The following is a 26,336-nucleotide window of genomic DNA, read 5'->3' as shown; positions in this document are numbered from 1 at the left end:
TTAGCATCTATTCAGACAGAATCTCAACTAACTATCGAGGAGTTTTAAATAAAAGTTAAAATTTGTATGTGATGCAATTTACAAAATAGGACATAAAAATATGGCCGCTAAACCATACTCAAACTTCAAAGGCCATTTTCTAAGTCCTTCAGGTCAAAAGTTCTTGCCGTTATGCTTAGTATTTAACCATTAAGTCAGAAAGAGGTTTTAATTTGAACCGATATTCATGATTTGAGGTAATGTTCAACTAGGTCGATAACTTGTTTCACTTGTCTTGAAGGGCATTTTCAAAAATATTTGTTACTAAGTTTTATTGTTAACTACCTTCAAAAACTTCGACAAATTTTAAACTGACGAGTAATTTTTGTAGTCAAATTTAGGTAGATTTTTACCAACAGAAGTAAATTTTCCTTTCTGCTTGCTTATTATAGCCAAAAATGTTTGTTGGGAAAACACTTATTGATTTTACTATAAACAGTTTGTTGACCTTCTTAGGTTTTTGAGTATGTTCATGACATCTGGGCTGATTTATCTGGTGGTAACCTGTCTTTTTCTTTCGGTATTCACTCGATCAGTCAAGCGAGTCCTTTACGAACGATCGGCCGCCGCACGCTTTCTCTGCGGAAAAAATACCCTAGTCATCTATTTTTCCACTCGTCGCCCCTTTTATTGAGCCGCATTTCTCTTTCACGAGCGCGAATGACGGAAATATGATTTTTGCTCTAAATCGATTCGGTGTGAGGATTTTTTTTATGTGCCAGTCAGCGGCGTACAAAGGCATCTCCCTAAATCATCCGAGTAACAAAAAAAAAATAACGCGATTAACCCTGACCCTACGGGGGCGGCCGACAAAATTAAGAAATAATCCCCAAAGACAATGCGATCCAGTAGAATGGCCCTAATTTATATTTCTATAGCGGAGCAGTCGCCCTACAAGGGAAAGCTTTCTCGCTCGAATACAAAGACATAAAACCGGCTTAGAAGGATGATAAGTCACCGCAAAAACCTCCCGCAATAAGAGGGCTACGCTAAAGTGTAAAAACTGGGAGACAATAACTCCTTAACCCGAGAGTAAGACGACCGGTTTTTCGATATCCAGACACTGGATTCAAAAGCAATTAAGCCTGTTTTGACGTGAAATCAACATTTTGAAAGCAAATGAAACCTGCACCAATTTATTACGCAATTCCAATACTCTAATTAATTAGTTGCTTAATGAATTCCTTAATTACATGTGAACCACACCGACAGCGTGACATTCTAATTCAACTTAGTCGAGAATCAAGGCAACACAAACATCATTAAGAATGTGTTTTTAGTTCGGAATGATTTTACCATACACGTGGCCAGCAGTTTTCCATTAAGTCTATTTCGATGGGCCAAGGTTCGCTTCACTTCCCATTAGCCTTGCTGCGTCCGGACAAATATGGGAACAGATAACTAATTAGTTGGATAATGATGGTCTTTAATTACGTGAGAAAGGTCTCATTAGGGCCAGGAGGCCTGACAACGTTATTAAGAAGAAATTAGATTGCCCCTTGCCGACGTTAAACCGTTAAAAGGTCGGCATCGTTCTATTTAGGACGGTGAAGGTGTGCATATAGCTCAAGGTGGATGAAATTGAGTTTGAATTAGTTTTGCTACTTAAATGTACTGGTATTGCTGTTATTCATCAGTACTAATCTAATAGAGAATTGAATTTGTTATAAAATACCAATCACAAAAAATTGTGTAACTTAACTCCATTAGTTAAAACAATAGACATGTATTACCACTGTAAAAAGTACCTAAATTTTGTTAATAAAATATGTTTAAATAAAAAAACGAGGATAATATTATACTTTGTCCACATCACTGTTGATTACCACTAATGCCAAGTGAAGGAAAAAGTAGCTACACTTTTATGTAGATACTGTTTCTTTCCCATGCTTCGATTTTTCTGGCAACAAATTTGTAGTTTACTATTTTTGGTGGGGTGCAACCTGATTACATATCACTAACCAAACTAATTTTCAACAAGAAGCAAATACTTTTTTTTTTAAATACCAAAATAAATTTGAAATTCTTAACTTAAATGCTGTAAAAAAATTATAGCAGTAATTAAAATAAAAAATTACTACAATCAACCCGAAAATGACACTTTAAAAGTCCATAAAAGTTTACTAAGAAACGACATTTTTTCACGACATCGCTTTAACTTTTAAAACTTAATAGTCGAGGAAATTACGGATGACAAACTGTTCGTGTAGGTTATCGTTACCAAAGCAAATAATTTGAATCGAATCGGGGGGAATCAAAAGTAGGGCACTTCACAATCCGATTCGCAAACAAATTCCGCAATTCAAAAGCAGACGTTTACCAAAATATTCTATAATAGAAACCGGCATGCAACGGCCAAATTAATGGCGTGTTACCGAAAAGTACCGAGATTTCGTACGTGGCTTGCATTTAAGTCGACATTATGCTAATTTATGTGGCCGAGCTTAATATAGGGTTTTGTTGCCGCAATTTCTTTTAATTTCGCTTTGTTTGGCGCTTTATTAGGTCATCGTAATGATACCGCCATTTTTCAGTATGGTACGTCACAATTTGTGACGTTCTAGCCATTTTCCGGTTGCGTGACGGAATAAAAATTGAATCGAAAGCAAATTTTAATATTCAAATACAATATCTACATAATGCCGTGCGATCGGTGGCGCCCCGAGCCAACAAGATGCATCCGAAATAAGAGCCAGAAAGTGGCGTTGTCTTTTTTCGGTCCGTTTCCGTCCAATTGAATGGGAAATTGCATTCCGAATTTCGTTACATCGCGAGCTTAAATTTCCTTATAGAATTGCGCCCGGTTTTTGGGGGGATTGTTTCTTGGGCGCGAGCTATCGGCATTCGGTTTGTCGGAAATAATTTGAAATTTGCCCCCTTTTAAGAGCTCTTGGTGTTTTGTTTGCTAATAGCTTCTACCAAAACTTTGCTGACAACTCGGATTTAACCGGATAACTTTCGATTCTTGTTTGGGTTTTCCAAACTTTTGTAAACTCGATCTGTTCAATATCGACACCGAAAAGTAACATCTGCAGTTCATTAGATGTCTTCAGATAAAATCTGATTAGCCACTAATGGTACTTTTTTCGAAAAATAAACAAAACTAGTAACTGATAATATTTCTTGATTCTGATGCAGTGTTTCTCTAAAGGTTGTCTTTTGGAGATATTGGTTATTAAACATTGGAATTTTCAATATTTGGAAGAATATAGCAGGCGAACTTTTTTTTGAAATTTTTTAAAATACGTCGTAGATAGATCTCTAAAAAGTAAGATAGGAACATTTAAACCGTTTTGTTCGCCGAAAATAATACTTTGCTCTTCATTTTATTAAAACTCTAGACTATTTTTAGGACTTTAAAACTGCTTTCAGCTTGGAAAATCTATCTTCACCAAGTTTTTGTCATAGCAGACTTAGGAAAGAATTTTGACATTTTTCATAGGCTTATAAATGCTATTTCAAGATTTGTGACTATTAAATTGATTTCTAGACACTTCACTGTTAAAACTTCGAGCATTTTTTAAAAATCTAGATTGTTTTTAGTGCTTTAAGATTTGTTTTCAGCATGAAAATAGAGTTTTGAAGGCTCTTCAAGATCTTCCCAAAGTTTTTCACTTATCAGGCCTGAAAGCCCAGTTTGTACACTGTCCATAGTCTTGAAAATATCATTTCAAGCTTCTTCACTATTAAATTGACTTCTACACTTATCGGTGCAAAAAAATGGACTGTTCTTAGTGCTTTAAGACTGAAAAAAATGTTCCGATATTAATCTTGAACACTAATTTTTAAAATTGAATTAGTCCGAAATAATTATTTTCCTAACAAGTGCGGAAAGTGATGCTCCCCCGCACGCTGACTGAAGTCGAGTGCGGGCACTTTCCGCACCTGATAGTAACCTCATTTTTTCTACGAGAGTTTTTAAATAATTGAAAGAAAACCAATAATTGAAAATAAATGATAAATTAAAATTGAAAAATATTTTTTTAATAATAGAGAATTTAACAATATTTTTCTGTAACACATATTATGAATGTAACTGAAATATAACAGAACATTAAAAATATTAAGTACAAAAATAAAATTTGATAAAAACCTACTAACCTACAAATTCTAATAATAAATGAACAATTATTATATGGAATAATAATTTTGAATATGATACATAAATTAACATAATTTAATTTTCCCACCCTAGTGCGGAAAAATGATTTCTTTACGCACTAGTGCGGGAAAGTCTATATTTCGAGAACAAAAATAGTGCGAGAATGTTATCATTATTTATTTCGTCCAGTACTTACTTAAAATTTTATCAAAATTGATCCAACGGTCTGACAGTTATAACAAAATTTTTTTGGACTGTGTCTTAGAAAGTACTACTATAAACACTACACTACTTACTAATAAACATGAAATGAATGAACTACTTACTTACTTTACTAGAAACGTCCTACAACTCGTTATAAAAAAGGTGTGTGTGTCATACGCCTAAAAATTATGCAAACGACGAGTTTTAAAATTCAATCGCGTTTAATTGGCAAACGTGAACGTTAAAAATCACTACAATTACCCTCGAAACGACATTTTAAAAGTTCCATAAAAGCGTTGCGTTGTAACGGCACGGTACAAAATTAAATTTCCCCCTCTTACTTAAATTTTGGGGCTACTTGTACGAAACTTTTACGTGTGCTTAAATACATAGCGCGTTCATAAATTGTTTAATTGGATATAACCTCACTCAGTGTTATTACTGTTTAACTTCAGGTGCTTTCAGGTTTTAATTTAGGATTTCGTGCAGGAAACTAAATAAAGCAGTCGTTCTTTACGGGGGGGTTGCAAAAATAAAACTAGTTTTACGACGCGAGTGTCCGTTAAATAAGCTCGCTACCTTATTTTGCATTCCGCATCTAAATTTAGCCGCGCCGAGTTTAAATTTCCTTATCGAACCCTATAAATCGTTCGCCTTTTTAAAAGATTTTCGCCCAGTCGGGCAGACTATTGGGGATACCGGCGTCGTGAGCTGCATTCTAAAGAAAACAATTCGTAGATAACAGAAATACTTCTTTTCCCTTTTTAGATTTAAAGTTTACAGCCTTCGTATCTCAAATAGCTGAATCACGTGCAGACCGTCAATTGCACGAATCGATTATTTATCGATTGGTTAGTAAATGCACACAAAAGGGTCAACAGGCAAGCGCATATAGATCGATAATCTCGTATCGATGCCATTGTTCGTCTAGCTGCGGGGCTTTTATTTCTAAAACGCCGGCAATTAATCAACGGCATCGGACCAAATTTGATTTATTAATACGGGGACTGGGGAAGCAGCAACATCAAAAGCGACAAAATCACTTTTATTTCAACGAAACGAACGCAATCGTTCTTGTATTGGACCAGTTACAGTCTAGACTAAAACGTTCTAATTAGCATTTTCAGGAAATAAGTTTGATTTTCATTTTAATCAAACTGCGATTAAAGTTAATGAAGAATATATTTATTTAAAAAAATACAGCTGTGCTATCATCTATCATGTGGCCATTGATTTTCTGGTCAAACTAAAATTGATTTTTAAAACCATTTTCCTATTAAAACTTAATGTTTGGCTTGTAATTAGGTGTTCTGACTTCGATTTGACAATTACGTGATCGTTTTTAAATTTGGACATTAATTTTCAGGTAACGTGACCAATTTCAAAGTGAAACTGGATTTTTCAGTGTCACGTGACTATTCTTGTTCTGCTCAGGTGAGCATTTTAAAATTCCAATTTCAGTTTTACAGTCACAAGTTTGCTTTCAAATTTGGACATTTTCAAATTATTTGAATTTTTGCCTCACGTGACTTTTTTCAATTTTCAGTGCTACTTCTAGTCAGGTAACTGATAATTTTGATTTTAGAGTCAAAATAGTTTTTTAAATGTAAATTTTCTAGTGATTTTACATTAAAATTTGAATTAGTAGCGTCACAAGACTGTTTTTAAATTGAAACTTGATTTCTAAATATCACGTGACTATTTTACTCCTGGTTAGGTGATCATTTTGAAATTTAAACTTCAATTTTACAGTCATGAGATCGCTATCTAATTGAAATTTGGATTTTCAGTCTCACGTGACCATTCTCAAATTAAAATTTGATTTGTTCAGTTTAAAACCATAATCAAATTAAAACTGAAAAAAAAAAATCCAGTCTCATGTAACTGTTCTTACTCTGGTCACGTGACCATTTTGCAGTTTAAATTTTAGTTTTTAAGTCACGTGATTGTTTTCAAATTGAAATTTAGATTTTCAGCGTCACGCGACGATTTCCAAATCTAAATTGCTTTTTCTCCAATTTAAGCAGTCATTTGACTGTTCTCCTTCTGCTAACCTGACCATTCTCAATTTTAAACTATTAGTCACGTGACACGATTTAAATTAAACTTTCAATGTCACGTGACCGTTTTGACATGAAAATCAGAAATGTCTCACATTAACGTAATCATTTCCGATGTGACATTTGAAAGGAGAAGTCTTAAAGAAGGAAATTTTTGAACGTCTTATTATTGTTTCTTCAATGTCACATGACCATTGATAAAGTGATTTTATTTAAAAATCCATGACAAATCACATTGACATGCCATAAATACCTAATTTGGTCCATTGTCTGGGTCTACTAATTTTTGTTTTTTACCTAAAATTAAAATGCAATTTGCTTGAAAAGTTTACAGATGGGGCAGAAACAAATGATACAAGAAAGTTTCTAAATTGAATCAGAATTTTAAATTTTTAAGAAAACGATCTCATAGGCGGTCTAGAAAAAAAGCTTGGGGAGCTAAAACTCAAAAAAAAAATAAAACTTCAACACTCTGTATTCTTTAACAAAGCATTTTTGAAATATAATTTTTACAGCAGACTATAGTTCATTTTTTATGTATAATACGTTGGTTTAAGAACACCTTGTATGTATAAAATTTGAATAGATTTACCCAATAAAATTGATGATGATTTAAATAGGGTGTTTCAAATTAAAAATAAAAATAAAAGAGATTTGATAAAGTGTCAACTGACCGGGCAAAAGTCGATCCACCCAATCTGGCCACATAATATTTTTGTCGTTTAATAAACGACGATATGTGTACGGGGCTTAATTGCCAGCTATTAAACTGTATTAAATTAAAGGTCCATAAATCCTATTCCGTCGTTGGATTGCAATATTCCACACCGACCGCCCGGCTTTTAATCTTTGCAGGAACGAAACGAAGGTTTAATTAAAAAGTTTCCTTTTTTAATTGACTTTGCTATGTTTTAGGTTTTTTTGTTGGCCAGGATTATTTGGGCCAGAACTGGAAAGGTTGTTTGCCAAAGCCTGCCGGAAATTATAATCAACGTCTAATGTTCAAATAGTAACTAACGAGTATTTGCACAGGAGAGGAATATTTGCCAATCAAACGATTAAATAAATTTCAAGCTTTGCAGGATATTTAATATAATAACCACAAAGTTGTCATTTACATTTTAAAAATATAAGTCAGGAATCATTATCACTAGGTCTACACAATTACTTACTGCTTCTTTTTTAAATTCAAGTGTAACAAACGTGACTATAATATAGGGCTGCTGATCCAAATAAGTGCAAATTTTATGAGCAACCCAGAACCAAATTCAACTAGTCGAAATATGAATTTTTATATAAAATATGCGATTACATGCAAAATATGCAGATATATTCAACGATTATATTCCACTGTCTAGTTGAATTTTAACAATGTATGTTGCATTTTGTATGCCCTTTTTGCATCGTAGGCGCTCTGGATAAATATGTTTAATTAAGTTATATTCATAACTTTGAAGGAAAACACTCATTAAATATTTATTAATTTATATTAGTCCAGTTTTGATTTGTCAAAGTGAAAGTGTTTTCAACTATTTTAGAACTTAGTTATTAGGTCATATGATTTAGGAATCCCTCAGTGATTTCAGGGTTTGCATTACTAAACTGTAATGTAAGTTAGTTTTTGGGTCATTTTTAAAATCTCGCCATTTCGAAACGAATTAACAGATTTTAATGCGGTTAAGGAACACTTCAGATGTCTAAAAATGTAGAAACGAGAACCAAAGAACGCTAAACAAAGGTTTCTTTACAAGAACAAGCAGAAACACTAAAACACTAAAAATATACTGGATGTCCCACGACGAAAGACATCGATTGATATTGGAAAAAGTATAAATAGGAGAGTTTTGAAAATTTGGCAGGATACTGATGTGGGCATGCCCAATCTAACTAAAATATTTTCAAGATGGTCTCCGTTTATACCGGAAGTCGATCACAATTTTCTTATTTTAATAAGAAAATAATAGAACACCCTATATATTATTACATATTTGGATTCCTCACAAAATTCTGACCAACTTTTGTGTACAATGCCCTATGCCTATCTCTAGCCGTTTTCAAAATATTTGATGTTTTTCCAAAAAAGTGACAGTTGCAACGCTCAACACCTTTTTGTACTCTGTCAAAAGCATATCTTATTTTGCAATGAAACTTTGGGTTATTCTAAATAAAGGATCGTTTTATTAAACTGAGGGTGCGTAATGACTTATTTGTATACAGGGTCGTCAAAAAAAAATCATAAACCTGCCACTAAAAAAAATGAAAAATTTCAAGTTTTTTAAATAGAAACCCACAATTTTTATGACGGAATCATTTTGAGCATTAAAAATTACTATACGTTTCAATTTACTTGCCTATACCTAAATCCAACCCATTTCGTTTTATTTGAGAATAAACATTTTTTCTCATTCGTTCTTCTTTTAATTTATCACTTATTTTCTATCAACTTAGGTAGTGGTTCCGTTTTTCTTCCACTTCAAATTGAATGTCTTGTCTTCATCACACCAATATGTTTTTTTTTAGGATCTCTATCCTTCCTCTTTTGCTCATGTTCTTTAAGTTAAGTTTCCGGTTAATGTTTGTTTTTATGAAATCAGTTTATTAAACTTCTGCCAGACAAACGTGTGGTCTTTTCTCCCAACTTAGCTAAATTATAAACATGTTTCTCATTAAATTCACGCTCGTATTGAAATGTTGAGCACGTTATCCATAAAGCTCGTTATAAATTTTAACCAAAGTTGACTGTGGATTTAGAGATTGCAAAGCTGAATTTCCTGTAAAGCCAGGTAGTAATTTCTAGTTTTGATAACTAATCAACATCAATTTAAAGCGGCGGTTACACAGTGATTTGCGCTGTCTAAACCGTAACGAAACACGACGTATAAAACGCGCCTTATGCATGTATGCATAATAAGAGAAGGCAAACAAATTTGCAGCCGCTTCCGGGGAACGTAAAACAGTTCGTATCGTTTGTGTTGAACTTATTGTCGGGGCTCCTGATTAATGCCTGCCAGCCTTGTTCGGAGTTTTAATGGTTTCCTATGAGTTTGCATGTAAGCTACTGCTAAATTTTGATTAATTATTGTTTGTCTGCCGCTAAGAGGAAAATCATTTCTGGATGAGGTGGTTCTAGTTTTATTACCATAAAAACCGAATAAATATTGCAAATCCTTACTGACAAATTTAATCACTGTTAACATCCACTAAATGAATGATTCATACGTCAATTTCGCAACGTTACCAAACACGCAATTAAATTTGTTTGTTCAAGCCGATTAAAGAGTGCTCAAAATAATAATTCTGTTACACACATAATAGGTTTAGCGGTTTTTTAGTGGTAAAAATTTCCATTTGGTGACCATTAAAGTTTTTTGCTTTAAACGCTGCAAAAGCATTAGCTAATCGCGACGATTTTTTCGGGTTGGCAATTAGGATGTGCGGGGTAAGTGATATTGGCTATTAAAGCCCCTTTTAGGATCCTCCAGATATGATAACGCCACTTTAGCACATCGATAAGAACGAGTCATTATTTCGTAAATTCTCATATTTTAGGGTAGAAAGTTGAAATGTAAAGTAGTAAACCAGGAATTTACTTACAAAATCATTAAAATTTTCTTACTTACTTTTTGTTGATGTATCAGTTCCAAGTTCAATTGATCATTGAGTACTTTATTTTCTGCACTGGCGTAAGTCGTCTGTCAAAATAATTGACATTAGACACGAATGTCAAAAACGTAAAAGTGCTTTGAGTAGTTGTTGTCGTTCGAAAATAATCTCAACACAGAAATACGTTTTCGTTATTTTTAATATTAGGTATTCTTAATAAAGACTTTCTAAACAGAAAAGGCTATTCACGTGTTTTACTGTGCGGTACCTGCCTTCACTTTTCAATTCAGTTTACAGGTTAGATCAATGGTTTTTACTAAAAGATGTCTAAGTAGGATTTTGAAATTCACTTGAGGTTTCTGACTCTTACATCACCGTTAGAAATAGAACATTGACATTGAAACGTGAATGTTGATTTAAAAACTTTGAATATTGACATGGAGACTTACGCAAGCGTCGAAAAGTCACTATCGTTGAATTTCTTAAATTCCGACTTCAAAGATTTTATAATGTCACATTGCAAACACTATTCGAACCAAAATAGTCGAATTTGTCAGTTTGACAACATTACAAACACATTTCGAATGAAATAAGTAAAATTTGTCAGTTTGCTAACATTGCAACCTCACTTCAAATCAAAATAGTAAAATTTGTCGGATTGGCACCATTGCTAGCACACTTTGAACCAAATTAGTCGAATGTGCCAGGAAGGCAACATTCCAAACGCACTTTTTAAAAAACTTGATAGAATTTGTCAGTTTGGTAAAATTTCAAACACTCTTCCAACCAAATTAATACAATTTGACCGTTTGGCAACATTGCAAAGACACTTTGAAACTTTAAACTAGACTAGGGCACGCAAAATTAGCTTTTTACAGAGAAAACATTCTGAAGTTTGAAAAATTTCGGGTAGGTAAGAAACGCTTTCAGGAAAATGGTGGAGAGATGAAGAAGACTGAAATTAATCAACATAACCTCAAAAAATCAATCAAATATCAATAATAAAATTAGTATATAAATAATAATAAATATGTGGAACTAAGTTAAGTTAACAAAGAACGAAAACAACAACGTTGAATATTGAACTGAATGACAACATTGACAGTTTGACACGACACCAAATGTCAATATTGTCAATGTCAAATACGTCATAAAACCGCAAACGAATATTGCTAATTCGAATGCTTCGGAAATAATCAGAAAATTCATAAATTTGCCCAACTCTATTGGTAGAATTGGTCTGTTTGGTAACATTGCAACTAATTCCGAATTTGAAGCCGGAATTTAGTTAATTTCTGAGTTTGAATTAGGAATTTTAAAAAAATAACGTCTGTGGCCCTTCTACGTCTTCGTAAGGACTTAATGTTTTAACTCTTTTCTGATAACACAGAAACAAGTCTTTTGAGTTAGTAAGTCAATTAAAGATATTTTTGATATTGTTCTTAATGTAAGATTCATACCAAATGGTTTTCAGTTAGAACATAAAACGTGTCCCATTTGCACCCTTAGATAAGTAAATCTAGAGAATTGTCTTTCAGGTTTTGACCGCGACACTTAAGTATCTGAATTTGGTCTTTATTAGCAACAAAACCAAATCAACTATTATTCTCTTTCTATGTCTACAAATATTAAAACATTTAAGGGTACAATGGGTTGAAAAAAGAGCAATCGCGATTTATAAAGAGTGGTAATATCAGCTCCATTGACCGAAAATCTCGCATTTATGGCATCGCCGAATACAGAAGGGTTTCAAAGCAATATTCCAGACGCCGGAATGCGGCTGAGAAATGTCGCCATTATTCCGTTCCGCCGCATCGGGCTGACCTTTCGTTCTCGCCGCCCCTTTAAAAGTCCCAAGTCCCATATTCGCGGCCGCATCCCGCAGTTCTGTTGTGCCAGTTAAAAATTGGAAGATAAGAATGCATTGAATGGACTCCCGGTCGCGTTTAGTGGCTCGACGGGGAGCGCCTCGGAAGTTCAGCTTCCGAAATGAAATCACGTAGAACACATTATTGGAATTTAGGGACATAATCGGGCCGAACGATCAGAGTTAGTGGGAACTTAATTTTCTCTATGGAAGTTTAAATTCTTTCCCCCAAGAATATGGTGTAAAAGGAAATGTTGGATCCTAACACAAAAAACTTCATTGTCTTCTCTGTCTAGCTAGTAAAGGTGTCAATTTTCAAAAAATCGGAAAATTATGAAAACTAATATGAAAGGCGACTTTCTCTGCTACTGTGCAGAAACTTAGGTAAAAAATTAATTATTAAATCCTGCTCGACCTGTCTAGTCTCTCAGCTTGACAAGAATAATCAGGCCACTACTGCTGCGATTGCCATTAGATTAACTGATGAGATAATAAAATATGAACAGAAGTTCCAATTCTGGAATCAATAATATTCAAAGTCTTAACACACACACACAACAACGTCAATTCCAAAATTACTGCACTTACCACACTTTTACATTAACTTTTATGTCAATAACAAGTAAAACATAACAATAACATAAAAACCACTTAGATCTCTGGAAATTCCATACAAAATGTAAACAAACAGCTATTTTCAATAGTTCTGTCACTGAAAATTGAAACAAGTAAAAGACACTTCATTATAAGTTTAAACCGAAGAATTGTCAGATTAGCAACATTGTAGAAATTTGAGTTGGTTCGTTTTCAAGGAAATGGTAATTTTGACAACATTGAAATAGTTTGAGTTGAAGTAAACAAACTATTATCACTTTGGTAACACTGTAAAAATGGTCGATTTATGCACATTGAATACATTTTGCACACAATTATAAGAAGTTTGAAATTGGCAACAGACAAACCAATAAAACACAGATTATAATAAAGTTTAAACCTAAGAATTGTCAGATTACCAACACTATAGAAATTTGAATTTGTCCGTATTTGAGAGAATGGTAAATTTGGCAACTTTGGCAACAAGCTCTTCAATTATTACTTAATAAAAATTAATAAAATACAAATTTCTGCCTTTGAAGCCATTTCACCATTTAGTTTACTCTAATTCGCTGATAACGAATTGTAAATTATTCAGACATTGACATGTCATTTCAGATATAATCTTAATGTACCTTTACTCTTGCTCTAAAGTTAAGCAATTTTAAACTCCCCTTCTGTTGTTAATATACAATCTAGTCATGTACCGTGTTTTTGTCCACAATTCGGCGTCATGTAACTTTTTGAATACCCGAAAACTTTTCCGTTAACAAACCGTAAACTGTCTGAATTTTAAACGAGGCTTATCGTCTAGATTTAAGCCGGCATCTCTCCCCCCCACAAAAGAGAATTGCGATAGTTGTTGACTTTTAAACGGCGCTTAATTAGTCGCAGTGCCATGGATACCAATTAGCCTTGTAAACAAAGAAGTTTACAAAGTTGTCCGCGACATGCAACCCCTGACTTGTTTAGAGAACTAAATGGCATCCGAAGAGACTAATTAGATTTGCTTGTTAAATTCCTTTAAGAAGTTCTGTTGTTCAGTACACATGCAAAGTGGAAAGTTTTGCTTTCTTAACAATCTTTTACTGTAAATTAATATAGTTTATTACGTATCTAGTGCTGTAGAAGCATTTTATTTACTTCATGAGTGCCTAAAATGCATTAGAGCACATGTAACGTAGGTACTAGACTTTATCTACGACCAAGTGTATAGTCCTGGTTTCACATCTCAGCTAATCCACTATTTCAAAAAAAAATGCTTCAAACTTACATTACAATTATTAAAACCACACGACTGATCTGAATTATTATTAGTATTAGAAGTAGTACTTTCAGTAACGTTAGTTGATGCGTTTGCTATTGCAGATCATATTCTAGACGAATTGATATTTACATAAAACCGTACATTGATTTTCATCTAATATTCTTTGATGAAGCAAAAAAAGAAAACGAAAACAATTTTCTCCAGGATTAGGTCAGTTGGTTTACGGGTCTAAAACGCGTAAAGAGGGTTATTACAAACGGAAAACTATGCGTAATTAGCTATTTACAGTGTGGTCATAGATAATAGTATATTATTCAACGAGCATATAATGATAGCTATTAGTTGCGAAGATAAAGTTTGCGACACGAGCCGAAGTCGTAAATCATCGAATGAGTAATAACCACTACGTGCGTGTAGAATACTTTTTCTACAACTGTGGTAAGTTTCACAACGAAAGAAAACAACAATCGCCGTCACCTGCTTTTGTTCGGTTTGGCACCGGTCAATTTGACAGCTATTGCAAAAATCAATGTAAATTGAGTCACACTGATTTTGTTACTTTTCAAGTATGTTTTAAGAAGGTAAATATTTTAAATTTGACAAATGAAGAAGCAAACGTTACATTCCGCTAGTGGACTGAATCAGTGAATAATGACTCATTACTCACAGTGTCCATCCAAATCCAGTGAGTAATAAGCATATTATTTTAGCAAACAATCATAGAAAAAACATTTTGAGAATCGACTATTTGTGATATAATTTAACTAAACCGAAACTAAGTGAAACATTACTCCCTGTAATGACCAATACTAATACAAGACCTTAACTGACAAACCTCAACTGTAATTGAAATGTCTAATTAACTAAGCTTAATCTCCCACACGAAGCCCTTCAAATAACCATCGGTCGGCCATTAAAATAATACGAAAACCGTCCGTTACGTGTTCGATTCAAAATCAACAAGAGAGAAAATCGGTCCCCTTGTCCAGGACCGTCCTTTGTGACTCGTTTGCGTTTCCTGGCTGGCTTTATATGCGCCTCTAATTGAAATTGTTATTGCAGCTTTGTGTGCCAGTTGGAAGGTTTTCCCTTTTAACATACACGCGCCACATAAGGGACCTCGACTAGAATGGTTAAATACGTTAAAGCGATGTAAATCCACATTTTTACACGTGTTTCATATTTTTTTTTAGTGGCGCCCCAATTTTTTTTAATGTCGGAACAAATTTGCGCCCTCTTTGGAACAGCAGCGATCCGGTATTTACGACGCGCGCCGTCTCTTATTCTCGCGTCCATAAATCAACTTTTTATCTTTATTTAAAAAGCTCTGCATTGCAAATAGAGATAACGACGAGGAGCAGGGAAAAAATGATCAAATTCACCTGAGCGCCGTGAGGGAGTCGGGCGGCGGCGTCCAACTTTAGATAAAAGTTGGAGGGAGTTCGGTTCCGTAGCCGGAAACGTTGTTCGTTCGAATGGGAATAAACAGAGAAAGTGGAACTGTGAATTATTTTCCGGACTTTCGATAAGAACTTGTGTGAGATTCTTTTTGTTTACACGGGAATTTGTAGCTTATTTGGCGAGGCGTAAAAGATAACATCCATCAAATAATGTCTAACAAATAAAAGCAATATGTTACAGTAAAAATCATACACTGCTCCCAGATTACGACACCTACCAGAAATGATCAATTCTGCTTAACAAATTAATCCAATATTTATGTAGTTGTCCAACTATTTACATGACCTATCACATCAATAAAAGAATACAACTTTGATACACATTGACTGGCGTATAACAGTTATTTCCCTGCACTCCTCTCGTCATCACTTAAGTGATTGTAACTGATTTTTGAGCGAGATTTTGCTATCTGGTTAAAACTGATAATTCACAGAAACTAAAAATCATCTACATTAGCTCTCGATATCAACAAGCTAATGTTCAGTCCACCTAATATGTATTATACCCTGACAGGCGCTTTGTAGTCAAATTCGGATGTAATGAAATGTAAATAGAGCCGGTAAATTAACAGGACCGTTTTAAACGCTTATTTCGAACAACACACTTCACTAATCCATAATTGACTAACCACTTAGCAAAATAGAAATGGAACGACAAAAGGCACAATTTAATACAATTCGCCTTTTAACGACAGCCTATAATTTTTGCTAAGTTTCACATAGATACACGACATCCAACGATGCATTGCTGGGCGTAATAATAGAGTTAAAAGTTTCAACTTTAGAAGTTACGCTATTACCTCCAGCAAAAATAGAAAGACGAGGCAAGGCGTGCATTGTGTCTAATTAAAATCTCGGAAACGCCTCGGCGAATAGGAAGTGCAAGAAATGATGTACTGCTTGGTTTTTAGTCATTTTCCGCCTCGACCCAGTTCTTTTAAATCTCTGAAAAATTTATATCACAAGCTAATTACTGGTATCAGAGCGATATATCAATCAAACCGCAAAAAGTGGTGAAGGGTGAGAAAAAAACAAATCTCGGTGACCCAAACGTCCTTTTTCAGAAAACCCTTTTTTGTGGGGATTTTAAGGAAACCTGAAATGACCCATAAAAAGCACAGGTGTCCCTTTATATTCGCACCCCTTCGATTTATAGCCCCTACAGACTAGGCGTGACTCATTGTTATTACATATTTCGCTAGGTTTAACGACAACGTATAATTTTTTAAAAAACACGAAAACACTCTTAATGATTTTATGCAAAATGTGGTCGATATAATACAAGATTATACTAAATTGACCAGAATCGTAGATTGTCACGTTTAAATTGTAAAGCCTATTTGGCCCAACACGTTAAACGAGACGTGCGTTTATTACTTTAATAAACGCCTTTACCGAGGTCTTGTTTCAGAGGTAGAATCAAACCACTTGGTAGAAAAATATAATTTAATAACTAAATAACAGTTAAAACTAATTGACAAAATGGTTGGTTTATCAACTTAGCGAATCGGAATAAAACCTTCAACATAATTCCCAAAAGTAGCACTTTAAACAATACCTTTTACATGCACAAAATATTACAATAACAAATACATACTTACATTTGTTAAACAATTATGAGGGCAGCTTTCTGGAGGGTTTGGCAATCGCGATTTATTATAGTTTAAGATATGGTTTACTATTTAATTAATTTGTAAACCTGGTGCAGGTTGCAGAATTCAGTACTGCCTTCTCCGACGTAGTGCACAGCAAAACTGGACTGACTGGAATGAACCCCTCTCTAGGGTATAACTTCCTTCTTATAGCATTCCAAACACTGGTTCCACCTATTTCGCAACCCAGCGTCCGGTCACACTCCGGTGCATAGTTTAGCTATTGCATCATAAGTGCAGTTGCACTAAGACAGTTTCCGCTCAAGTAATATAAATTCCACATTTTTTAATGTTTCCGTTCAAGTAAAATAAATTTGATTTATTTCCTTTGTGACATTTGCCCCTCCTCCATGAAACTGGTCCTCCAGTTTAAACTAAGAGAGGTAACTCCTTCAAATGACAATTCTAATTACTAATCTAAGTTATCGCTAACCTTTTATAAAATTCATCCTATTACAATACTCGTATTATCAGAAAAATGGAGTAAGCGAAAATTTGATTTTATTTTTTTAAATGCACATGATATTTTACCTATATGAAATAACAAGTCGAAATGTTGCATTGGCTAAGAATAATTAAATTTGATTTTACTATGGAAAAAATGACAACTGATTTAAAAAGTGTCCCAAGATCTTTTTGAATAGCCACAGTTTGTTTTGACTACGAATAGAAAATGATACATTTGTAGTAAAGTATTTCTGAAGTGATATTTAACACACCCTCCTTTCCTTTGTGACAATATGACACACATTCACTGTCGTCTTCCAGACACAAGCAACATTCCGGATCCTGTCACAGACCCAGAATGTGCATGTGTCTTCTCATCTGACAGTGACCCGTGAGAAGTCCTGTCACACATCTGAGGTCCTTTCTGGATAATTCCATCATGGACTTCAACTTGTTTCTTGGAAAGAAGCACATGAGACAACGCGACTGCCGCATGCCTCGAGCCTCCTCCCAAGCAATATCGGATCTTTGCCAGAAGATGGCGGATCCGACCGCGCCGGCTACCGAATAGGTTCTGGTCCTACGAATCTCTCTTTGGAGCTACGTAGGGCCAAACTGTCTGCCTCCTCGTTTCCCTCAACACCGTAGTGCTCTGGAACCCAAGTTAGACGTACCTTGGCCATCCGCGAGAGCAACAGGAGTGTCTTCTTACACTCCAGCACCAGCGCAGACGTCGTTGAATCAGTTTTTAAGGCAGCCATTGCTCCCCGCAAAAATGAACACTCCGCATCGGATGATCGCGAAGATATCGGCTTGGAAGATAGTACAGCGGCAGCCTAAAGGGAAGCTAAGCCTAGTCCCCGAAATCGTACCATACACACCTGCCTCTGCCCCCGTCACGGTTTTGGATCTATCTGTAAACGAGACGTCTCCATGCGACGGGAGGAGTTTTGAGAGAATTTCCAGTCCTCCCTCTCGGGTACTACAAACAAAACTCTGGACAGAAGCGTCGGAGGCACCCGATCCTGCAAAACATAGTAAAAAGACATTAGCAAAAAAACAAGGACGCCACTGGAATCACATTTTTGTACCATTTCGATATTTTAATAAATAAAAAAGTTGTGAGAAATTTTGAAAATGGGTGAAAATTAAAAAACGCCTTCTAGTTCCCCGAACTGACAAGATATCAAAATACGGTTTTCCCCATTAATCTTTTCTCAAAAATCAACCTCTAGACATGTCTACTAGTTTTTTCTTATCTAGCCGGGAAATGGGATTTTCCTGTAAAAACGCACATAATTCGGACACCCTGTACATGTAGAGTTTATGTTGCTTGAGTTCATTTCACACTGTTATTTGAAAACTCTCAGTTATCCAGAAAAGTTTATTTCTTCACATTCTGTGTTGTAGTTCCAAAGTTTCATTTGTCAAGTACTGTAATATCATTCCAATAATCCAAGTAATTAATGTTAACAAACTAGACGTAAACATAACCAACATACGAACTGCACTGTATTAGATCCCAGTAACAAGCAACTTATTATTGACAATCCGGGCAGGGACTAAAAATTTACGAACCAATCAAAGTCCCTCCAGCTGAAACTAATTAAAACTTCCCAGCCCATATGATAACCGGATCGAATAAGCCAAACTAATAGCGAGCAAATCATTTTATGTTCGTCAGCAGCAGCTGCAAATTTACTTGTTCGTTCATGTCGAAATTTGATAGGGCGCTTGATGCGGTTCTAAGCTCACTTATAATTTCCCAACTGTTTTTAGTATCAACCACATGCAGTAAGTTAGAGATTAAAAAAAATATTATAACACAGAGAAACTGTTTGTAAACGTTTTCACAATTTGACAGAGTATGATACACATTTATTTGTACAGGTTTTTAGTGGGGTTGCATATCAAGGGATTAAATTTAGTTGTGAAATGTGAGAAAGGTGTGGTATTTTGTTAAACGATTAACAAAACGATTGATGTATTTTAGGGCTTAAACCGAAACCACATTAAAGTGGTTTTGAATTCAGGCTTACACATATCGGCACGGCTCGAAAGCTTAAAACAATAACGCCGAATTACGTTCGCGGATCACAATGGAACGTAGTTCAATCAAGTGCGATCTATTGTCAACACCGATTAACACTTCGCGGGGTTTTCGCACTACTGGGAGCACGATATTAATTAAACATCTCTCGGGTTTTGGGTGGCTTACACGGAATTATCGGAGACGTTCACAATGTGAATAGTTGAATGCCTCGGTTCGTTCTTCTGTTATTTTACCTAGGCAACTGCATAATAAACCGCTTAACTAATTTCCAACAGTAACAAACTAATTTTAAACTTGTTACGTTGCACGTCTGCCACTGAAATCCTTTCAAACTTTCCAAATCTCCCGAATACAAAGAAAAGTCGTTTTTCCTCTACGGTTTATGGTAAATTAATTACGCGAGGGTTCGTCTTTAGGTCCGAGTTTGCCGAATGACAATTAATACTGACCCTCTTGGGTCGACCACTTACCGATTCATTAAGAAAAGTTAGTTTAAAAGGACAATGGAGGGAGAATCCTCTGGGGGGTTTGGATAAGGTTTGTTAGGTTCACCTAATAAATTCATAATTAAAACCAAAACTTATTTTACTCATCATATCTAATTATGCTTCAATAATCCATATAGGTACTCTCATTAAAAATATTTTTTGAAGATAGTAAAAAAAAATCGTCATTAGTGCCAGAATAGCTATTTATGTAACCAGTTACGAAAAGATCGATTTTGTGTAACGAATGAATGTTTGTAGGGCGAGCGCAGCGAGGTCCTACAATTTGAATGAGTTACACAATAAGACATTTTCGAAACGTTTTGCATACATGATTTTTTCTAATTTTGACCAAAAAGCGGTAAAAACCATCTTTTAAAGTGATTTAACACAAATATTCACTTTCATAGCACCTTGTATATACAGTGACAACGACATGTTATGATGGATGTCGCCCATATGTTTCTACGGAAATGCATAAAAACAGGGAGTGATGAAATGAACTTTTCATAACTAGTTACATAAAGTGATACTTTATGTAACTAGTTACATAAAGTAAAACGTTTTGTCACTCTAATCAGTTTTGAAAAGTGTCACTTTATATGCCAAAATTAGAAAAATAAGATTTTACCTCATTTTGTAGTTTAAATGAACAAAATGCTATTTTTGTCAATTTTGCCAATTTTTTTATTTAGCTTCAGTAGAGTTGTTGTGTACAGCAAAGAACATGCTTATGCTGAAGTGCCTTATAATAATATAAACAAATAAGAAAGAATGTGATGGTGGTGGGTATTAGAGAAGATATTTAAGTGCTTTTTAAAACTTTGAAGCACTTTTACTATTTTATTTTTGAAAACCAATTAAAGAATGAGAACATGCCCTAGTTTATCAAAAGTAAACATAACAAAACACATAATATTCAATCATTCCCTCTCAGACAAAAGCAAAAATATTGCCTCGCTTCCTAATTAAGATACTAACGACAAATTAATTGAGCGTACCTTTTCGAGATGTTTCAATTTATTTTGTAATCAGTCACGATCAGTTATATTAATTTGTTATAAATGGAAATTCGAAACAATCAAAACAAAAAAAAATCGAGCTATATTTAAATAAAACGTTAAATGCTTCGCATACCATTAATATACATTTTCATTTTCCACTAGTACAAAGTTCAATTAAGCGGTAAATTACCTGTTCGGATTCATTTGTTTCGATTAATTATTAATTAAAACAAAATAGCAAAGTACAACCGAATCTGTTTTTACTCAATTTTGGTTTAGATGTACAGGGTGGCCCACTCAGAATGCGAGGTACTGCATCTAGGAAACCAAAAATGATACATGTTTGAAACAAAAAAATTCTTAAGTAATGTGGCCATAAGGAAAATATACCTATATAAAATCATTGGCAATAATGGATGTGACAACCTTAGTAACCAATGCTATTTATTTGACTAATAGACATTGGAATTTTGGTTGAAGAAATTGGAACGGTTGAAGATAAAGCAAAACGGTTTACATGTTCCTATCTTACTTTTTGAGATCTCCCCTTAGGACAGTATTTTCAAAAATTTAAAAAATTTGAAACTTTAAGTACTTATTTTTGAAATTTTTTAAAATACTATCATAATCTAGATTTTGAAAAAGTACGATAGGAACATGTAAACCCTTTTGCTCTACCTTCATTTGTATTTTGGAAGTATGGTTATGGTATGATAGAACCGATGATGCATTAGAAAAACAACCTGTATTATAATGTAAAATGTAATCTGTTTTCCTTCTCCTTTCTACCGTATTTTGACCAATTATTCTACCACCTTTAAATATTTTGACTTAAAATATTCTAGATTCTATGTATCTTTTCCGGTTTTCATCTAATTAATATGTAGCACCTTGTATAAAACGTTTAATTTCCCACAAATTGATTTTTCCTGTTTTTTAAGTCACTTTACAAATCAGGTCATCGACACAAAACTTTAAGTGAAATTCGTCCAAAAAAAAGTTAATTTGCCGCGACGGTAACGCCACCGTGCGTATATAATGGGTCGAAAAATTTAATTTTATGCACCCTCAGTCGGTAATACTGCGGAAGATGAAAAACGTACACCTCCAAAGCAAACGCCGTAAAAGTAAAACCATGAAAAATTCATGAGGTCGTTTTTGACAGAAATTTAATATCCTCAACTGCCTCGAAAGCACACGACGACAGGCTCGTAATCGCCCACTTTACTGCCATCACGCCCACTTTTGGGCGCGCTTAGTACGGACCTGTTTTGTAGTAATATTTTTCGTCCAACCCCCTGCAACATTTTAAGCGGCTTAAAAACAACGGCTTTCTGTCGAATATAGAGATAATCCTCTGCTACTGTCTGCAGTTTTTTTAATATTACGCCTTCATGTCAACTTTTCCACACCAGAAAATCGTACAATAGTATATTTTCGACGACTTACTTTGAAAGTACCTCATGTACGCTTCCATTTAGAAGCAGAAAGGGGTTATTTGCCGCGCGCGAGCAGAAAGAGAGATTTTCTGCTCTAGAGCGTTTTCGCTTTCTACTAACAATCTAGTCACCAACTATTCTATATATAATTCTATACTATTCTATATACTATTCTTCTATACTATTCTATATACTATTCTATATTAAGAGCGGAAAGTATATATTTGCCGCTTGCACATGAAATTTGCAGCTTGAGGCGAAGCCGAACGCTGCAATCATGTAAAAGCGGCAAAAGTACTTTTGGCTCGAAATATAGACGATATTTTTTCGACGACTGCTGTGGGGTGGATTAGAAGGACAACTCACATCATTTTCGTCGCTCGAACTCATTGTCACCGATAAATCACTTTGACGGAATGTGGTTATTTCAAACAGGTATGTCAAGCGTTGTTATGGAAACGCCGAAAAAAGTTGGTGACTAGATTGTTAGTAGAAAGCGAAAACGCTCTAGAGCAGAAAATGATTCACTTTCTGCGCACGTGCGGCGAATGACCACTTTCTGCTTTGAAATGGAAGCGTACATGAGGTACTTTCAAAGTCAGTCGTCGGAAAACATATTACCAGCTTTGTATTTCGTATTGATTTAATTACAGCTAATTAATTAGAGCCGAACAAAACAGTTCTTTGTTTGCATTAATCATCAAGCCACTTTGATCTGCCCCAAAATCGTCAGATCGTTTAGCAAATGCTGTTTAATTAAATTTTAGTTGCATGATTAGCTTTATTACTACGTAATTTCAGATATTGTGCTTGCAATTTGAAGCTTTTTCAAACTTGTTGCCACTAAACTCGAGCCGAACCGTAAAATTGACATTTTTCATGTCAAATTGTACTTGCGCCAGACAATATTTTGCCGCCGTTTCTTCAGCCAGAAGCAAATAGAGGATTTCTAGGAGAGAAAATAACGTCTCGAGTAAGCAATAAGACTCCGAATGCGACAGCAGGTTACTGTGAATTTCTATATTGCGAGAAAACTTCTGATACGTTGCCGAAGAAATATCGAACACCTGATTTCGGTTCCGGATTTATACACTCGTTTTATGCTCAACAAGTTTATGAAAAGATTTTATTTTTCTACCAATTCAACTTTAATTCCGAGCAGCGTGGACTTGACAATGATGGAATATATCTCATAAAAAGAAACACACATTTCGTCTGTTGAGTATTTTCAGTTGATAAAGAAAACAGGGAGTTAGACAAAAACCAAGCTTTGTTTGTTGTTTTCTATTGAAAATTGACTAAATAAGTCATTAGGGTTCGTTTTGGTTTGCTATCATGCTGTTTGCTGACCCTAACCATGCAAATGTTTGTCTAATCGAGCTTTGCTCCTACCACGTGACTCAGCTCCTGATGAACCTATCTGGTAAAAACTTGGGACATTAGTAAAACATGTCTACCTCTATTAACTCTCACTCCCTTTAGACAGGGTGATTTTCACAAATGTTCACAATTTACTGAATGATCAACTAAATATGCGAGGTGCTGTATCTCCATCGTAGATTCTTGCGGTAATAAATGTTATAAAAAAGTTTCTGAAATGGCCACTAGGAGGCGTAACAGCTTGCATAAAAAATGTGATTTTTCTGAAAATATTGCCATAATAACTAATTCATGCAGAAAAGGTTAATTTTTGTAAAAAATTCTAGCTACAGGTTGCCTAAATAATCTCATCTTGATATCGTGTTCCTAACCTAACCTAAAATATCGGCCAATAGAAACTTTATCCGGAAATAATTAGTAGTTGGGGTCCTAAAAAGGAAGGTTTTATTATTAAACATAATATTTTCTTACTGGAAAATTGTTCTTAAGCCCGAAATTTAGCTTTTCTTCAAAAATTTGGCCTTTTTTAAAGTTTGCCAACTAAGTGACAGTTACTATACTGACATTTGCCAGCTAAGTGCTTAAGCAACTGACCTAACATACTTTTTCTGTTTATTTAACTCTATTCTAACTAAAAAACTAAAAGTTCGTATAATAATAGTCATGTCATCAAAAACAGAAAACTAAAAATACATTAACGCTTATTTATACTTGATCGTCCCCTTTAATTTACTCATTAAATTGACCGTTTATCGTTTTTAATATTTTTCTTGCTCTTTAAGTAGGTAGTAATTATCGGTCTATTTTAGTTGCTGGTTTTAAATAGACTGTGACCTATTTTAGTTTTTGTAGTAAAATCAATTATTTGGGTCTTAGATCATTTGGTATGTGTGTTTGAATATTTGTGCAAATATGACGTTTTGTAACTGTTTTGTATTAAACGGTGTATTTTAAGGTTACAATGCTATTTACTCATGTACTTAGTAGTTACATGAGTTAGTTACAGAAATCTTCACACTAAAACATTTACAACAATACAGGGTGTCCCACGACGAAAGACCTCGATTGATATTGGAAAAAGTATAAATAGGAGAGTTTTGAAAATTTGGTAGGATACTGATGTGGGCATGCCCAATCCAACTAAAATATTTTCAAGATGGTTGCACTTCCGCTTATACCGGAAGTCGATCACAACTTTCTTATTTTAAATAGAACACCCTATTTATTATTTCATATTTGGATTCCTCACAAAATTCTGACCAACTTTTGTATAGAATGCCCTATGCCTATCTCTAGCCGTTTTCGAAATATTTGATGTTTTTCCAAAAAAGTGACAGTTGCAACGCTCAACATATTTTTGTACTATGTTAAAACTGTATTTCATTTTACAATGAAACTTTGGGTTATTGTAAATAAAGGTTCGTTTTATTAAACTGAGGGTGCGTAACGACTCATTTGTATACAGGGTCGTCAAAAAAAAATCATAAACTTGCCACAAAAAAAAATGAAAAATCTGAAGTTTTTTAAATGGAAACCCCCATTTTTTATGACGGAATCATTTTGAGCATTAAAAATTACTATAAGTTTCAATTTACTTGCCTATACCTAAATCCAACCCATTTCGTTTTATTTGAGAATAAACATTTTTTTATTAGGCTGCATGGTTGGAATTAGCTGGTACTCTAGTTGGCCATGCTTTTGACACACGGTGATATTGGAGACCTGCAGGGCATGTTAATAACACTAGTTTTGAGTGTTTTGACAACTGCAAATATGCCGTCGCGGTTACGTTATTCAAACCAAGATTACTTAAATCTGTTTATTATTTACGGAGAATGTGATAAAGTTGTGAGTAGAACATGTGAGGTATTTGCCGCTCGTTATCCAGAAAAACCAAAGCCATCACGAAAAGCTGTCAAGCAAATAATTGAAAATTTTAAGAATACGGGATCTGTGAAGATAAAAGCTATTAAAACAAAACCAATCCTTAATAATACAAATGTAGAAATTGCAATTTCGAACCAACTTTTGTGTACAATGCCCTATTCCTATCTCTAGCCGTTTTCGAAATATTTGATGTTTTTCCAAAAAAGTGACAGTTGCAACGCTCAACATAACATGCTTTGCAGTTCTCCAATATCACCGTGTGTCAAAAGCATGGCTAACTAGAGTACCAGCTAATCCCAACCATGCAGCCTAATAAAAAAATGTTTATTCTCAAATAAAACGAAATGGGTTGGATTTAGGTATAGGCAAGTAAATTTAAACTTATAGTAATTTTTAATGCTCAAAATGATTCCGTCATAAAAAATGTGGGTTTCTATTTAAAAAACTTGAGATTTTTCATTTTTTTTAGTGGCAACTTTATGATTTTTTTTTTGACGACCCTGTATACAAATGAGTCATTACGCACCCTCAGTTTAATAAAACGATCCTTTATTTACAATAACCCAAAGTTTCATTGCAAAATGAAATACGGTTTTAACATAGTACAAAAATATGTTGAGCGTTGCAACTGTCACTTTTTTGGAAAAACATCAAATATTTCGAAAACGGCTAGAGATAGGCATAGGGCATTCTATACAAAAGTTGGTCAGAATTTTGTGAGGAATCCAAATATGTAATAATATATAGGGTGTTCTATTTAAAATAAGAAAGTTGTGATCGACTTCCGGTATAA

General features: G+C 34.4%; 2 protein-coding genes across 4 annotated transcripts in view; one reads left to right on the top strand and one right to left on the bottom strand.

The window, feature by feature from the left end:
• Positions 1 to 26,336, top strand: part of LOC145729096 (protein turtle homolog A-like) — a 132,664-nt gene that overhangs the window by 29,836 nt on the left and 76,492 nt on the right. Inside the window, exon 1 of one of the 3 annotated variants that reach the window (XM_081979713.1) lies at positions 9,317 to 9,455. The exons of the other annotated variants lie outside the window; for them this stretch is intronic. Within the exon in view, the coding sequence (XP_081835839.1) occupies positions 9,434 to 9,455 (22 nt within the window). The 5' untranslated portion in view covers positions 9,317 to 9,433. Of the gene's footprint in view, positions 1 to 9,316; positions 9,456 to 26,336 lie in introns of those variants that run through there. 3 annotated transcript variants of the gene reach the window in all.
• Sdhaf3 (Succinate dehydrogenase assembly factor 3) overlaps positions 16,404 to 26,336 on the bottom strand; it is a 173,504-nt gene continuing 163,571 nt past the window's right edge. The window contains exon 3 of the mRNA XM_081979736.1: positions 16,404 to 18,320. Coding sequence (XP_081835862.1) covers positions 18,037 to 18,320 — 284 coding nt within the window. The 3' untranslated portion in view covers positions 16,404 to 18,036. The remainder of the gene's footprint in view (positions 18,321 to 26,336) is intronic.

The sequence above is a fragment of the Ips typographus genome, linkage group LG5 (genome assembly GCF_016097725.1).
Source record: "Ips typographus isolate SLU linkage group LG5, UJ_Ityp_2.0, whole genome shotgun sequence".
Lineage (NCBI taxonomy): Eukaryota > Metazoa > Arthropoda > Insecta > Coleoptera > Curculionidae > Ips > Ips typographus.
This window is presented reverse-complemented; position numbering and strand designations above follow the sequence as displayed.